This window comes from Phytophthora ramorum (genome assembly GCF_020800215.1).
Source record: "Phytophthora ramorum isolate Pr-102 chromosome Unknown Phyram_PR-102_s0006, whole genome shotgun sequence".
Lineage (NCBI taxonomy): Eukaryota > Oomycota > Peronosporomycetes > Peronosporales > Peronosporaceae > Phytophthora > Phytophthora ramorum.
The window spans coordinates 1,333,472-1,348,107 of record NW_027150652.1 but is presented as its reverse complement, the minus strand read 5'-3'; the positions used below and the strand labels follow the sequence as shown (position 1 = coordinate 1,348,107).

Below are 14,636 nucleotides of genomic sequence, written 5' to 3'. Positions count from 1 at the left end.
AAAGGTTCTGCAAGAAGAGATCTGGAGGACCTAGTTCACCACCATAGAACAATTGAAGAAGTCGCTGCGGACCATGTAGAGCGCGAGCAGATGGCTCATCGCCTGATCAGACTCCTGAACGAGACGAATAACCACACCGGTCCTGGTACTCGTAGGAAAAGTGCAACAAGAGATGCGATGCTGTCCTCGGAATTGTTGAGCGATCTCCTGTCTGTGGGAGATTCCTCACTCGCCTTGTGGGCGGATGAGCCAGGTAACGGCTGGGTACGCCGATGTTCTAGCAGTGGGGGTGAAGCTGCTAGAGAACAACTTTGGACAAGCCTTTGCCAGGTTAGAGATCTCTTCGAGGCACTTCAAGCGACTAGCAGACTTCCCAGTGGTACGCCGCAACTGCGTCGTTTTTCCCATGGAACTCGTTTGATACCGAGTTGGCGAGCCAGCTCTCTGCGTTTGAAGCGATTCACAAGCACCTCGGGTCTCTTCGATCGCCGTCAACGGCATCTCCAAACCGTCAACAGCAGCTATCGTCACTGGCACGAGGATACTTGCCATTCGAATGGACGGAAAGCTTTTTTGCAGGAACAGTCTGGTCCTCTCGTTTGAGTGGAGCAGTTTCGGTCGTACAAATGCTGGTGCTCGTGGCATGTCGCGTCGGTGTCCTGGTGCGTTGTCTCCGAGGTGATCGCGCGTGGGCTCTCAACCTAGCGGTAGTGAGCGACGCCTGCCAGTTTCTCCGCTGCCTTCGGACCTACACCGCAACTCGGTCCGGTCTCTCTGAATCGTCCTTAGTGCTCATTCTGGAGCTGGATTCGTCTGCAGAAGCAACTGAGACTTCCACAGCTACGAACGAGGAGGAGGAGACGAAGAAAAAGGTTCTTGCAATCGCCAAACAACTTGGAGCAAAGAGCGGTGGCGACACACAGGAACCCGAGCACGGAGCAGTCTTGTACCAAAGTGACAATGGCATTGAGGCGTGGGGCATTCGTGTAGAGGGACTCGTCCTCATTCTACACGGTTCCTCGACAAAGCTCCACCCGCTGCCAGTGTGTCGCATCACGTGCCACCCACGCACGGAAACCACGTCGCTAGTCGAGGCACCAATGGTGTTACTGCCGTCGAAGTCACCCTACCAACCTGCTCCAACATTATCTCAAGACCCCGACACCAACGATGGAGTGCGTTTGGTACTTGGTCGATCCATCAAGTCGGTCGTTGACATCGGAGGCAACTCATCTGCACGCGAACCAATGCAGTTCGGAGTTGGGGTGCCCGTGTTTCCAGACGACGATAGCAATGAGGGTCCTTAATTCAAGATAGCGAGGACACTAACAGTTTTGATGCAATGCCGGACTTGGTAATAATCGTGTCATTCATAGCACGCTCGGCGACTCATCGAGCTCTGCTGCCAAGGTCGAAGTTGAAACTGATGTAGCGAGGCACTATTTAGAGCTCCAGAGGATTGCGGCCGCGTCTTGTAGCGGTTGCACAGCCAATCTGCACGATAGCTGGCGAGAGCTGCTTGTGTGCTGCAGTTTGAGTGATCAACCTCCATCAGCTCAGCATTCGCTGGAGGAGGTCCCTACAACAAGTTTCGACAGAGGTTTGTTATCTGTATGGACCCGAGGGGAGGAGGGAGTACTGAAATCCGGCCATCGGGAGTCTTCAAAAGCAGTGCAACAACAGCTAAAGTCACTTTCGAGGCCCAATGGCGACCGATTTGAGCGTAACTAGCCCATCTGACGATCTGTCGTGGGCAGCAGAGCAACCCCGACGTCTGACCATCACCGTCACTCCGTCAAATGCCTCGCGTAAGTCTGTTGAGCTGTCGGTGGAGGACTCGAGACTGGTTCGACGCACGTCGATGCTTTTGGCAAGTCCTGCAGGCCCCGAGACAGTATTATCACAAGCAGAGATTCAGCGACTAGAACGACTACAGCGCTTTGGGTTGAGGTATTTCGGAGATTCCAAAGCGCAAAATGCTCGGCGTCGACGTGATGGCAGGAGTTTGGGGACGCAACGAGGCTCAAATCCCTCGCTTTCGTCCTTTGACGACAATAACACTCACGGCAGTGATGAAAATGAAGCTGGGATCGACGTTGTCGTCAAGTCTCCACGTTATTCAGTGCCACCGTGGGTGGTTGAATGTCGTCGGAAACTTCGCATTGCTGTAAAGGCCACGTGGTTTCGGGCGATCCTATTCGTTGTTGTACTGGCTGATGTTCTCGTACTGGCACTGGATAACGAATATGTCACCAGCTCGACACTAGCACATTTGGATATTTTTTTCACAATAATGCTGCTGATGGAGATAGTACTGAAAGTACTGGCCTTCGGAATCTGGGGCCACAAAGACGCCTACTTCCAGCGCTCGCGCTATCGATTTCTGCAAGTTGCCTTGTTACTGATCAGTGTCATCTCGCATGGACTCCCAGGCGTTGGTACCACGTGGAAGGTGCTGCGTGGGATTAAGACTGTGCGTTGCTTGACTCTTTACTCTGGGTTACGACGAATTTTAAAGGCCCTGATGCGCGCTGTGCCCTTCCTGGCCAATGTCGGTACGCTGGCGATGTTTGGGCTGCTGGCCTTCTCCATTTTCGGCCTTGAAGCCTACAGCGGATCGTTCGACCAGCAGTGCACAATTTCCCCGCCGGATGACGACGAATTCGCTTCATTTCTAGGTTCTGCGTCCGCGTCGGCGGCATCGTCGCTTGGAACAATGACGATGGATGCACTGGAAGCTTTGCCACGAGTGTATTGCTCAGCCAACTCAAGCTGCGCCACGAACAGCCAGATATGCCAGACGGCGACTCCCCCTTCAAGTCATGTGAACTTTGACAGTGGCTTGTCATCGTTGTTTCTGGTTTTCCTCGTTGTGGCGCAAGATGGCTGGGTCATCGATATCATGAAGCCCGTGATCGAGTCGTCTTCGTTTCTCAGCGTGCTCTTCTTCGTGGCTATTGTAGCCTCGATGGTATTTCTTGTGGTCAACTTGTTCGTGGCAGTGATCACCACTGCCTTCATGAACTTTACGCTCGATGAAGAGAGTGAAAATGACAAGCCACACTACATGGGGAAGATGGATCCTGCGATTGAGGAGACCCACGTAAACATGATCATGGGCGCGACGCTCGTGATAGAGGATACAATGAGCAACGAGGAAGGTACTGGAGCAACCGAGAAAGACAACGCTACCACAATCGACCAAGCTGAAGCAGCAGAGGGAAGCCATGTCAGCTCTGCTCTCGTAACGCGCGACACCTCTTTCTCACGAATGAGTGTAACCTGCACCTTGCCCGGAGAATCAATAGCTGATGAAGACTTGGTATCAATGCCACGCAAGCGACGACCTGCTAGTGCTCCTGTGCACACCAAAACCGTGAACAACAGAGAAGACTACCTCAGCTTGCTGGCCAAGATGCACCAGTGGCAGTCGCTTCGTAACCTCACAGTCGAGACAACCATGCAGCTTATTCAGAACGGCGTGCTTATGGAAGAGCTAATGGGACCTCTCACGCGTTCGCTGCAGAACGCCAGCGGTGATACCATTCAGCAATTAGCTGAGGCTGCTATGACCCCGGCGACATCTTTCCGCAAGAAGGCTGTGACAATGGAATCGATTCCTGATCTCGATGCGTTGAACTTCTCCACATCGACGCACGCGCTGGTGATGCAAAATTCGGCCTCAACCAGTCCCTTGTTCGTGAAGTTTCAGCGCTTTGTGCTATCGAAGAAGTTTGATGACTTCATCACCGTTTGCATTCTCGCGAATACTCTCTTCTTGTTGGTGGAGTACCCAAACATGAGCTCCACTCTCGAGGCCGTGCTTTCGGTTACCGAATACTTCTTCGGTGTCATCTTTCTAACCGAGATGATCATGCGCATCGTGGCAATGAGAGGACTGAAGTTGTATTTGGGTAGCACCGAACGCATTTTCGACATGGTTGTGGTGCTCTGCACCTCCGTCAACCTTGTCCTCAATAATTTGGAGACGAGTTTCAGTGGGCTCAACAGTGCGTCGTCCCTCCGAACGCTGCGTGTGACTCGTCTAATGATGAAGTATGAAGGTACTCGCAAGCTTATCCAATCGGTACTGAAGTCTTCGCGCGGTGTGATGGATGTCGTCGTGTTCATGCTGGTGTTCCAAGTCGTGAACAGTATCATTGGAATGCAGCTCTTTGGTGGCTCGCATCTTGTCGGGAAGGATGGGGAGGTGCCTCGATGGAACTTTGACACGTTCGGGCGATCATTTCTCACGCTGCTTCAGGTCATTACGGGGGACCAGTGGTCCAGCATAGCGTACGACGCAGTTGATGCTGCTGATCCGCACTGGTTCATGGTCCCTTTTCTCATTCTCAACTTCATCATTGGGCAATACGTACTGCTAAATCTGTTCATTGCTGTCATTCTCGAAAACTTCTCCATCTCGGAAGAGGAGGCCTACCAGCTACAGCTAGCACAGATCATCGCTATCCCCAAAGAGTTAGACATCTACGAGAAGATTGAGGAAGTTGGTGTGCGTGCATTCGGTGAGATGGACCAGCTTGAGAATGTCAGCAACGTCAAGCTGCGGATGTTTCTTGGTCTCGACGATCGAAAAGAGGGTGAAGACAAATCTGATGTGCAAGAGGCGGCTAATGACAATTTTCTCATCCAAGGGAGCTATGCTAGCCTTCGAAACGGGCTCACAATGGAACAGGCCGTCAACCAGGCACGAACAAATCATCGTGCGGGTTCCCAGCCCGTCTCGGCGTGGAAGCATTTCTGTCGGCAGGTAGTGATAAACGTCTGGTTTTCACGCCTAGTGCAGCTTATGATTATGGTGAGCTGTGTTTGCCTCGTGCTCGATGAACCTCATCCCGAGATGAGTATGTCACCGCCAAGTGCAGCATTCGATCTCGCCATCACGACAATGAGCCGCATCGCCCTAGCCGTGCTCTTTGTTGAATTCGTCGTGAAGGTTGGTGCGTCAGGATTCGGCTTTGAGTATCTTCGCGTGACCATTTTTCACAGTGACGAGGTACTGGGTTATGTGCATCGGCAAACCTACATGGAGAACAAGTGGAATCAGCTTGATCTAACTCTACTGCTGCTGGCTGTAGCTGACGAAATCATCACAACGATCGACCCGACAGTGACAGCCTCGAGTGTTTTCCGAGCGGGGCGTGTGCTGAGACCGCTGCGTATGCTGAATCACAACTACGAAATGAAAATGATACTGAATGCGGTGGCGCGCTCCCTGCCGCACGTAGGAAACGTGTTGGCGTTGTGCTTCATTGTGTACATTATCTTCGGTGTCGTGGGCCGGTCGCTTTTCTCCCAGCAATTTTACTTTTGCAATGACAGCAGCGTTGCTTCGGCCGCAGAGTGCATCGGCTTTTACCTGGTTTATCCGGACGGCGTGTTACCCCTACAAGAAGCTGCTGCGCGGGGGGTACCAGGCGGCGCCATATTAATGTCGCGAGTGTGGCAGAATGCACGCTTTTCCTTCGACAACATCGGGGCAGGATTCCTCACACTGCTTGAGATGACGTCCTTAAAGTGGGCCGATAAGGCATTTGCTGCTATGGATATCGCTGGATATGGCAAGCAGCCTGTGACAGATGCGTCTTCACAGGCAGCAATCTTCTTTGTGCTCTACATTTACGTTGGCTCTTTATTCGTCATTCGCCTGTTCGTTGGCGTGCTTGTCGAGCAGTTCCAGCGAAACAATGGCACTGAGATACTAACAGAGAGTCAAAAGTCCTGGGTGGATCTTGAGAAGTTCATCTTGCTACTCAAACCGCTGAAGAGCATTCCCAGACCACGCAACATAATTCAGGCCAAGATGTTCGACTTGAGTCGGCATGCGTATTTCTCGACGGGGATCTCCATCGCCATCGTCCTGAACCTGGTCCTGCTGCTTGTTAGCCCAAGGTCAGAAGGGGGGACGTCGCTGTCGTTCAAAGTGATCGAGATCATTTTCCTCGCAGTTTTTACGCTCGAAGCCTTGATCAAGTGTATCGGCCTTCGCCAATACTATCTGCTGCAGCCACAAGGCCTGTTTGAAGTGCTTATCCTCAGTGGCTCGATTGTTGCGTACTTCTTCGCCACGGGTTACCACTCCATCATTCAGGCTGGACGAGTTTTCCGCATGATGCGAGTACTGCGCTTCGTACACCTGAACCGCGGGATCTACACGGTTTACCAGACATTTCGAGCGTCACTGAGGCCGTTGGGGCAGATTTTCTTCCTCATGTTCATGATCTACTTCATCTTTGCCATTGTGGCACGCCAGCTTTTCGGTGGGGTGCGATATGGGCCAGCGATGAATAGCTTCTCCAACTTTCGCACATTCGGGTCGGCTACGCTGCTTCTTTTTCAGATCATGTCGGGAGACGACTGGCATCTCACCATGACCGACTGCATGGTCGAAAAACCATTCTGTGCTGAGCGAATAAGTCCATCTACAGGTCGCGTGTACTCGGACTGCGGGAGTGTGGCGGGGGCTGCTTTCTTCTTCATCACGTACGTCACGTTGGTAGTTTTCGTCTTCCTCAACCTCTTCATCGCCGTCATTCTCGAAAACTTCCGGAGCTGCTATCTCAAGAGCGACGTGTGTGCCGTCTCTCTTCTGGACTTCGAGGCCTACCGCGAGGTTTTCCTACGCTACGACGTAAACAACACGGGGTACTTCCCGCTGTGGCAGCTAGCGAGTTTTCTGTCCGAACTTCCGCCAGGACTTCGTGTTGACGCCCATCGCGAACGTACAGGCTTTCTGCAGCTACGCACTCAAGCCCAAGCGCAGTGGGGTCCCGCTGTCGACGGTCGTAAGAGGCCGTATTTCAACGAGCTGCTACGCATCCTGTGCATTCATCAGCTCGGCATTCGGTCTCTTCCGTACGAACAGCAGCGAGATCGAGTGAAGCAGATCTTCATCTATCGAGCCAAGGTGGCCCAAATGCTCGTGGATTCGTACGTCAAGGGGTTTATCCAGCGGTGGCGACTGCGCAGAGCTCGCTTGGCCCAATTGGCACTGCTGAAGGTGGATCGGGCGACCTGTACGGCCACCGATGGCGACTTTGAGCTGGAAGCAGCTAGACCTGCCGAGAAATCTCCGACCAAAGAGGTGCAGACACAAACAGAAGCTTCCGAGGAGAAGCGGCATCGGCACCACCGCCATCACCACCATCGAAAGGATCGTGACAAATCAAAAGAACGTCGACAAGAAAATGGCTCGCCATCTCCTGAAGCCCTTGAGGCCGTTGCAAACGCTCGGCAGGACGATGCAGTTTTGGTACCGAGTCTTGCGTTGAATGGGATCTCCAAGGACCAGCGTGCTGAGACCGACCACAAAGTGGTTGAAGAGAGCGACAAACCGCTATCGCATTCTCAATCGTGTCCGCTTCCCCATGTGCTGCCACCTCTGGTGATAAAGCGTGCTCGGGACCCTGCAGAGCTGTCTCCTCTGGATGCTGCTCCGTCCGGAATACTGGGGTCACTGATACCAACGCACTCGAATAAAGTGCACCCGTCCTGAACATGTAGGTCGAGCTAGCTTCGCCATAAACCAACATTTTTGCAAGCGACTTGGTGCAAAACTACATACTCTATTCAGTTATCTAAACGGCGGTGGACAACTAACACCTTTGTGTGGCCGGTCTACTTGGCCGCAGCGCTAGCAACGAAGTCCTTGGCCAGCTGCTTGACGTGCTCCACGTGCTCGTCGTCGCCCTGGTCCTGCTCGAACTGCAGGTACTTCTTGAACAGGAACTTCATCTTCTTGGCCGAGAACTCCATGGCCAGCAGACGCTCGAACAGCGCGCGCACGAGCGCCACGTCGCCGAATTTGATCTCCTTGTCCAGATAGACGTTCCACAGGTCCATGCGCTTCGGGTAGTTGGCCAAGATGCCCTCGAAGATCGTGCGGGCCTTGTCCAGCTCGCCATGCTCGTACAGGAGCTGGCCGTACTTGAGGATCACCGGCAGGTGCTTGTGAGCCGTCAGGCTCTTGAGACTGCGCTGCAGCGTCTCCGCGGCCTCCGCGAACAGCTTCTCGCCAACGAGGTACTGCAACGAGCGGATCCATGTCTGCTTGCTTGTGCGGAACTTCTTCTGCATCGTCGTCAGCGTCTGCTTCACATCCTCATGCTCGTTGGCGCGGGCGTACAGGTCCACCAGGTGCAGGTACACGCGCTTGGGGTGGTTCACCTGCAGTGCGCTCTTGAACACGCGCAGGAAACTCGCATCGTCACCGAAGTCGTGTTCCAGGTTCATGTACGCGACCCACACATTCAGCTTCTCCTTCTCATCGCGGAAAGACACGGCCGAAGTAGCGCGAACCGCAACATCGCGGGCCAGGTCAACCTCCGTGAGGGACACATGGAAGGCCATGTACTGGATCCACAAGAACGAGCTCTGTGGGGACACAGCCAGCAGACGCTCGTAGTCACTAGCGCTTTGAGGAACCTCTTCGCTGCTAGCCAGCGCCTTCTCGCGCAGCGCCACCCACTCGTCGCTCTGCAGACGGCTCTTCTTACTTGACTTGGAAGCAGCAGCCTCCTCTTCATCGTCGTCTTCGTCCTCGGAAGAAGACTCGTCGTCCTTCGAGTTCGTCTTCTTGCCGAGTGCGTTCGAGAATCCGTCCCAGCTGAACTCGACGGGAGCAGCGTCACTCGCATCCTCCTCATCAGAAGACGAGTCATCGTCGCCCAAGTCAATTTCCATGGACACGGGCTTTGACTTCTTCACCACGGCCTTCTTAGCAGGAGCTTCCTCCTCGTCGACCTCCATAGCCTCCGCCTCGCCCTCCTCATCACTGTCAGCCTCCTCTTCTTCTTCGTCGTCGTCAGACTCCTCTTCGGAACTGCTCTCATCGTTCTCGAAGTACGACGGCTTCAGGCCGAAGGACACGCGACGGTTCTCGACCTTCAACACCTTGGCCTTGACGTAGTCACCCTCCGAGAAGACCTGGTCCAGCGGTTGCGTCACCTTCTCGTCGGCAACCTCCGAAATGTGGCACAGACCACTGATCGTGCTCTTCTCGATGCGGACGAACACACCGTACGTCTGCACCTTCGTGATCGTACCCTTGACCGTAAGGCCCTCCTTCAAGTCGTTCCACTTGAACACAGACACATCCTCCGACACAACCGAAGCCCTCAGGCTCAGCTCCAAGCCACGGTCAGACTTCTTCGTCACACGACCAGCCACCAACTTGCCCGTGGGGAACAGCGCCTGCGGGTCCTTCACGAAATCGTCGCTGAGGTCACGCAGCATGACGCGAGCCGTCGTGTGACGGTCCACACGCACGAAGCATCCGTTGGAAGTGGTAGTAGCAACAACCGCAGGCACCAAGTCGCCTACGTTACGCTCAGCAGGCGTGGACGTCTTGTTCGCGTACTCCTTCGGGTTCGCGACCGCATCCTCACGCAGGGACAAATCGATGTGGTTGTTGCTCGTCGACAACACAACACAGCGCACCACCTTGCCGGCTGCGAACTGAGGCAGCTCCAGCATGTTGTTTTCCCACTTGGCCAACAGTTCAGTGATGCACACACGGCCGTACGTGTGGGCACCAAGCTGAATCATGATCGAAGGCGGACGGATAGCTGACTTTTTCGTGGAGATGACACCGTTGACGATGCTGCCGGGCTTCACAACGGCCTTATCCTGAGCTGAGGACGAGTGAATCACCGACAAGTCCACAACCTTCTTCTCATCGTCCACCTGCAGCACGAAGCACTTGACACGCTTGCCCACAGGGAACTTGTCCTGGAATGCGCGGACCGCTTCCACGTCCTTGGACACTTCGACGCAGCTGAGGGTACCTGTCACGTTACTGCTCAGCTTGACCGTCAGGTGGTCTGGCGACTGCTCAGCGACAACACCCTCGACGGTGTTGCCTTCCTTCAGGAGTGCGCGGCCAGCACTTCCCTCCAGCCAGTCCGGACGAACAAAGCGCTGGACGTTGTCAACTTTCTTGTCGCCAGCCACGTCCTCAGTGCGGAGCGACAACTGCAACGCGTGGAACGTAGCTGGGTTCTTCTCACTGACGGGCTTGAGCTTGTTGGCTCCCTTCGCAGTCACCGCGATGACACGACCAATAACAGTCGTGTTGACCGAGTACTTGTCAAACGGGTGCGAATGGCCAGACTTCTCGTCGATTCCATCGACATCGATAATCGAGACCATCGCACGCACCTTTCCAACATTCTTGCTCGTCTCTAAGCGGATCTCCATCGAGCTCTCGGAAATACCGGCAATGACACCGGTCAATGTATTGCCAAGCGTGAGCTTGTCCAGCGAGTATTTGGGCAATTTAGATGACAACTTCCTCGTAGCATGCTTCTCCTTCTTCACCAGCTGTTCCTCTTCCAGCGCCAGCAGAACAAGATCATCGAACGGCGTCGAGTTGGAGCCGCTCTTAAGCAGAGGCTGAACCACGTGGCACTCCACTGCGGCTCCCACCTCAATACCAAGCTGGCTGCTAGTCTGCGACGGACACCAGAAATCACACAGCTCCAACACGCCAAACTGCAGCAGCTCAGCGTTTATCGGGTCCGGGAACGACACCACGGCGTACTTCTCTGTAGGACTCACGGCCAAAACCGTGGCCGCCGCGATCTTCGATCCAGTCTTCACGCGCTGCTTCTGCTTGCGCAGGCGCTTAGATCCGCTCTTCACGAGCGAAGCATCGGCCGCAGCGTAGTACACGTTCTTGCTGAAGTCGTAGTCGGTCAGCAGCAGCTTCACACTGTCGCCATCATCCCACTCGTTGTTCTTTTCAGTCACCGAAGGAACCAGTACAGTCACGGTTTCCTCGTCCTTTTCCAAAGCAAACACGGCGCCGTACGGGCGAACACCAACAAACTCTGCCTTTTCCGTCTTACCAAGGGTGAACGGGGCCTTTTTCACCTCGGCAGCGTTGCGTACGGAAGCCTGCTCACGGAGATACGCCTGGAAGAATTCTGGGCGTGCTTTGTTGGCAACGTTGGTTTGCTGCACAAAGTTGCACTGCTGGAAACCAACAACGAACTGCTTCTTCTCCGCGTCGAGCTTTTCAACGGAGCATGTCACAGTTTCGCCGATCTCGAACATGCCCTCGTCAATCTGCGCCACATACTTCTCCTTAAGGTATCCCTTAGGCGCCACCGCAACAAGGTTGTTCAGGAACTTAACGAACACACCCTTCGACGCGTTCACGGACGTCACGTAACCGATGAGCACAGCATTCTCCTTCACGTCACCAAACGTGCGCGGCAGAATCGCCTTACGCGAGGCGAACTCAAGCAGCAGTGGCTTCTTGGATAGCATCAACACGCCGTCAGATTCTTGAGAAACAACAAGCAGCGGCTCTGAGATCACGTCGCCGGCGCTGAAACGCTTCACGATTTCATCCACCAGTGAAGTTTGACGGGGAAAGTCCGTCAACTGCACAAACGGGAGCATACCTTCCATGCTGTCCGCGGTCTGGACACGGAAGCACGTAGTCTCAACATCCATGACCTTGACGTTAGTGATCGTGGTTCCAACTAGCTTTGCAGCGGTTTCCGGAGCGGCAGTGGGCTTGTTACCCGACGTGTTGGACGTCGTGTCGAACGAAAGCATCAAGCGCTTCTTGTTGGCATCGCAGCGCGTTACGCGTGTCTTCACCACCTGACCCAGAACGTAAGCTTCCTCGAGGTTCTCAATGCCTGCCTGCTGAAGCACAGCCATAGGCACTAAGCCGTACACGTTGTTGTAGAACGTGACAATGACACCATACGCGGCGATTTTTGTGATGAAACCGTGAGCGATGAAGTCCATCTTCGCTTCCTCGAAAGAGCTCAGGATAGGGAGCTCCGAGGCCAGCAGCCCAGACTTCATGGTCAGCAACGTCTTCTTCTTATCAAGATCGACATGCAGGACACGTGCACTCGCAACCTTGCCAACCTTGTATTTGCCGTTGTTGTTCAGCTTCTTGTTCAACAAAAAAGCCGGCATGTGCTGGGCAGTGACCAAACCGCGCACACCTTCGCTGATCTCCATCAAAATCCCCCACGACTCGACAGACAAAATCTTCCCGCTCACCTTGGTGCCCGGCTGTAGGTCCTGATGCCGCAGCACCGTCTGCGAGAGCGAGTGTTCCTTGCAGGTCACGTTCACAACAGCGTCGAAAGGCGAGAAGCCCAGGACACGGCATTTGATGCTCGAGCCCTCGGCGAATTTCTTCTCCAGCTTGTCCACGCGCTTGTCCGACACGTTGGAAATGTGCACGTATCCAGGCGCAAAGTCCTTCCACTTGGCGTTCGTGGCAGACTCTTTCTTCTCGCTGGCATCCTCCATCTCGACGTCCGCGTCTTTACTCTTCAGCGACAGCAGCATGCCAACACCGGCATCAATGCGCTCAATCGTCGCCTCCTCAATCATGTCTCCCACGGAAAAAGGCGACTTGGGCACCTGCAAGTGCACCACGTGCGGGGCCATGGTCAACGTCACCTGCTTGGCAACGTAGTCGATGCTCATAATACGTGCGCGGGCCTTCATGCCCTTACGGTAGGACTCTTGCCAGCCGCGTTCGCACGGCAGACTCATGTGGTTCTGCTCCACGGTGGCCGTGAAGAAAGTGAGGAACGTGACGCTGAGGCCGTTCTCCAGGACGTCCTCGACGCGGACGTTGAGCAGCATGCCGGGAACGAGCTGCTTGAGCGTGAACGAGTCGCCGCGAGTGACGGCCTTGACCACTTGGCTGCGCTCGATCGTCACGGTGGCCGTGTTGGTGTGCGTGTTCATCGACAGCACACTCACGAGCAGATGTTGGCCCGTGAGCACGGGCGTCGCGAGCTCCTTGCGGGGCACGAACGCGTGCACGCCGCGGATGCCCACGTTGACGATGGCTCCGTGGTCCTCCACGCTGGCCACGGTGGCGTGCAACGATGCGCCCTTGACGAGGCTGCTGGGGCTCAACTCCGCGTGGAGCAGCGACGTGCGCAGCGACAGGTGGATCTGCTTGTGCTTGTCGGCCTTGGACGTGGCCAGCACCATGCAGGGTACGAATTGGCCCACGTGGAAGACCTGGCTGAGCTGCGGCAGCTGCTCCTCGTCGGGCTGTGGCTTCAGCTGCCTGTGTAGGCGCTCGTGGAACTCGTCCGAGCACTCGGTCACCGCTACAGTGCCGTTGAGCTTGTTGGGCAGGCTCACGAACAAGCCCTGGCCGTCCGTGACCTGGCGCACACAGCCCAGCAGCAGCATCCCCTTGCGCAGCGTCTTGAAGCTCAGCAGCGTGGCCTTGGCGGCCTGGGGCTCGTCCTTGGCGGCTGTCGCGCTCTTGGGTGCTGCCGCCTTCTTGACCTTCTTCTTGGGCTGCTCCTCAGCTGCCGCCGCTAGTCCACGCTTGCCAAACAGCGCTTCGGCGGGCGCACCTGTCTGCGGTGTGGCCACCTTCTGGCCTGAAGCCTTGGGCTTCTTGCCGCGCGGGAAACTCGTCGCCGCTGCCACCGCCATGTCGTCTAAGGAAAGCGGAATGCGTCAATGCTACTGGCAACGCTTCAAGACCAACGGTTGGTTGGTTGGCATTGGGACCGCAGTGTGGCCCACATGGTTTTAAGTTATATGGATCGGGACACCCAAATATCATGGTTTCTACCAACACAATTTCGGTTTATGGCTAGAAAATCAGGTTTGTACTGCGTGCTATAATCCATAAAGATTGGTGGCACAAATTTCGCAGCTCAAAAGTTTCGTCTAAATCGGAAAAACCTAGTGGAGTACTGGGGACGAAACAAGGACACTGGATTTCATCAGTGACTGCGGAGCTCGGTATGTCCCCGGGAGGCCTCGCAGTGGATCTGTTCTCGTGTGAATGGCTATGAACGCGTGACGGATTGAGACGACCGTCTGGAGCAAGGACGACGTAGGACCAGCCACGGCGGTTTCGGCAAAGGTAAAGGCGAACTAAAGTTGTAAAATTAAACTTTCCACCAGTCTCTTGTCGCAAATAACAAAACGTATTTTCTCTTGCGGCTGCAGCTGATCTGATACTGTTCTCGACATCTATCTGATTCGGGCTTTCTGCGAGTATGGTCATCTACGCGAGGCGGTGAGCGGCGAGGAAGAAGGCGGCGACTCCGGCCGGTGCGGATGGCGAACTACATGTATCGACCACCGAAACAAAGTCGGAGGGGGATCTTCTGCCTGTCACGATCGCTTCAAGTTGCGCTCCACACTCGGGTGCTGCTGTCCGGCTCCATGGCTCCAAGGACGTGCACAGAATCGATCATGAACGGACCACCGCAAGACGCAGCGGCATCATCCGCCAGCAGCAGCTCTCGCGCGTTGACCAGGATTGCGCCCTGGCTTGGTGTGCCTTCTTCCGTACAGCACTCTGCGTGCCCACGCGCCGAAGTTCCTTTTCAACGCCGACCAGCTCGACGCGGCATCGCTTCCGGCGACTGGCCGAGTTACTGCTGCGTTGCGAGCACCGGGAGAGACAGGACCAAGGGATGCCGCCGACGAGGTCAATCTTGGTGACTCCCCTTCGAGTCCAAGTTGGACTGCTCGCTGACGTGGCGCTTGTCGCGTCGCGATCGCGCCACGCAGAGACCTCGCTCGACCGACCTCGCCGTCGGCTTCAAGTTGCAACACGCACCCATCTTAGTGTCGAGCAGTTTCCGGCCGAG

General features: G+C 55.1%; 3 protein-coding genes across 3 annotated transcripts; 2 read left to right on the top strand and 1 right to left on the bottom strand.

The window, feature by feature from the left end:
* Positions 1-626: 626 nt before the first annotated feature.
* Positions 627-1,307, top strand: KRP23_7280 (uncharacterized protein; the record flags this gene model as incomplete). Its single annotated transcript, XM_067892574.1, has 1 exon — positions 627-1,307. The coding sequence occupies one exon, from the start codon at positions 627-629 to the stop codon at positions 1,305-1,307; it is 681 nt and encodes a 226-aa protein (XP_067744441.1).
* Positions 1,308-2,293: 986 nt separating this feature from the next.
* Positions 2,294-7,516, top strand: KRP23_7279 (Sodium channel protein type 4 subunit alpha B; the record flags this gene model as incomplete). Its single annotated transcript, XM_067892573.1, has 1 exon — positions 2,294-7,516. The coding sequence occupies one exon, from the start codon at positions 2,294-2,296 to the stop codon at positions 7,514-7,516; it is 5,223 nt and encodes a 1,740-aa protein (XP_067744440.1).
* A 122-nt stretch (positions 7,517-7,638) lies between these two features.
* Positions 7,639-13,461, bottom strand: KRP23_7278 (rRNA biogenesis protein RRP5; the record flags this gene model as incomplete). The annotated part of the gene is made up of 1 exon (XM_067892572.1): positions 7,639-13,461. The coding sequence occupies one exon, from the start codon at positions 13,459-13,461 to the stop codon at positions 7,639-7,641; it is 5,823 nt and encodes a 1,940-aa protein (XP_067744439.1).
* Positions 13,462-14,636: the final 1,175 nt, after the last annotated feature.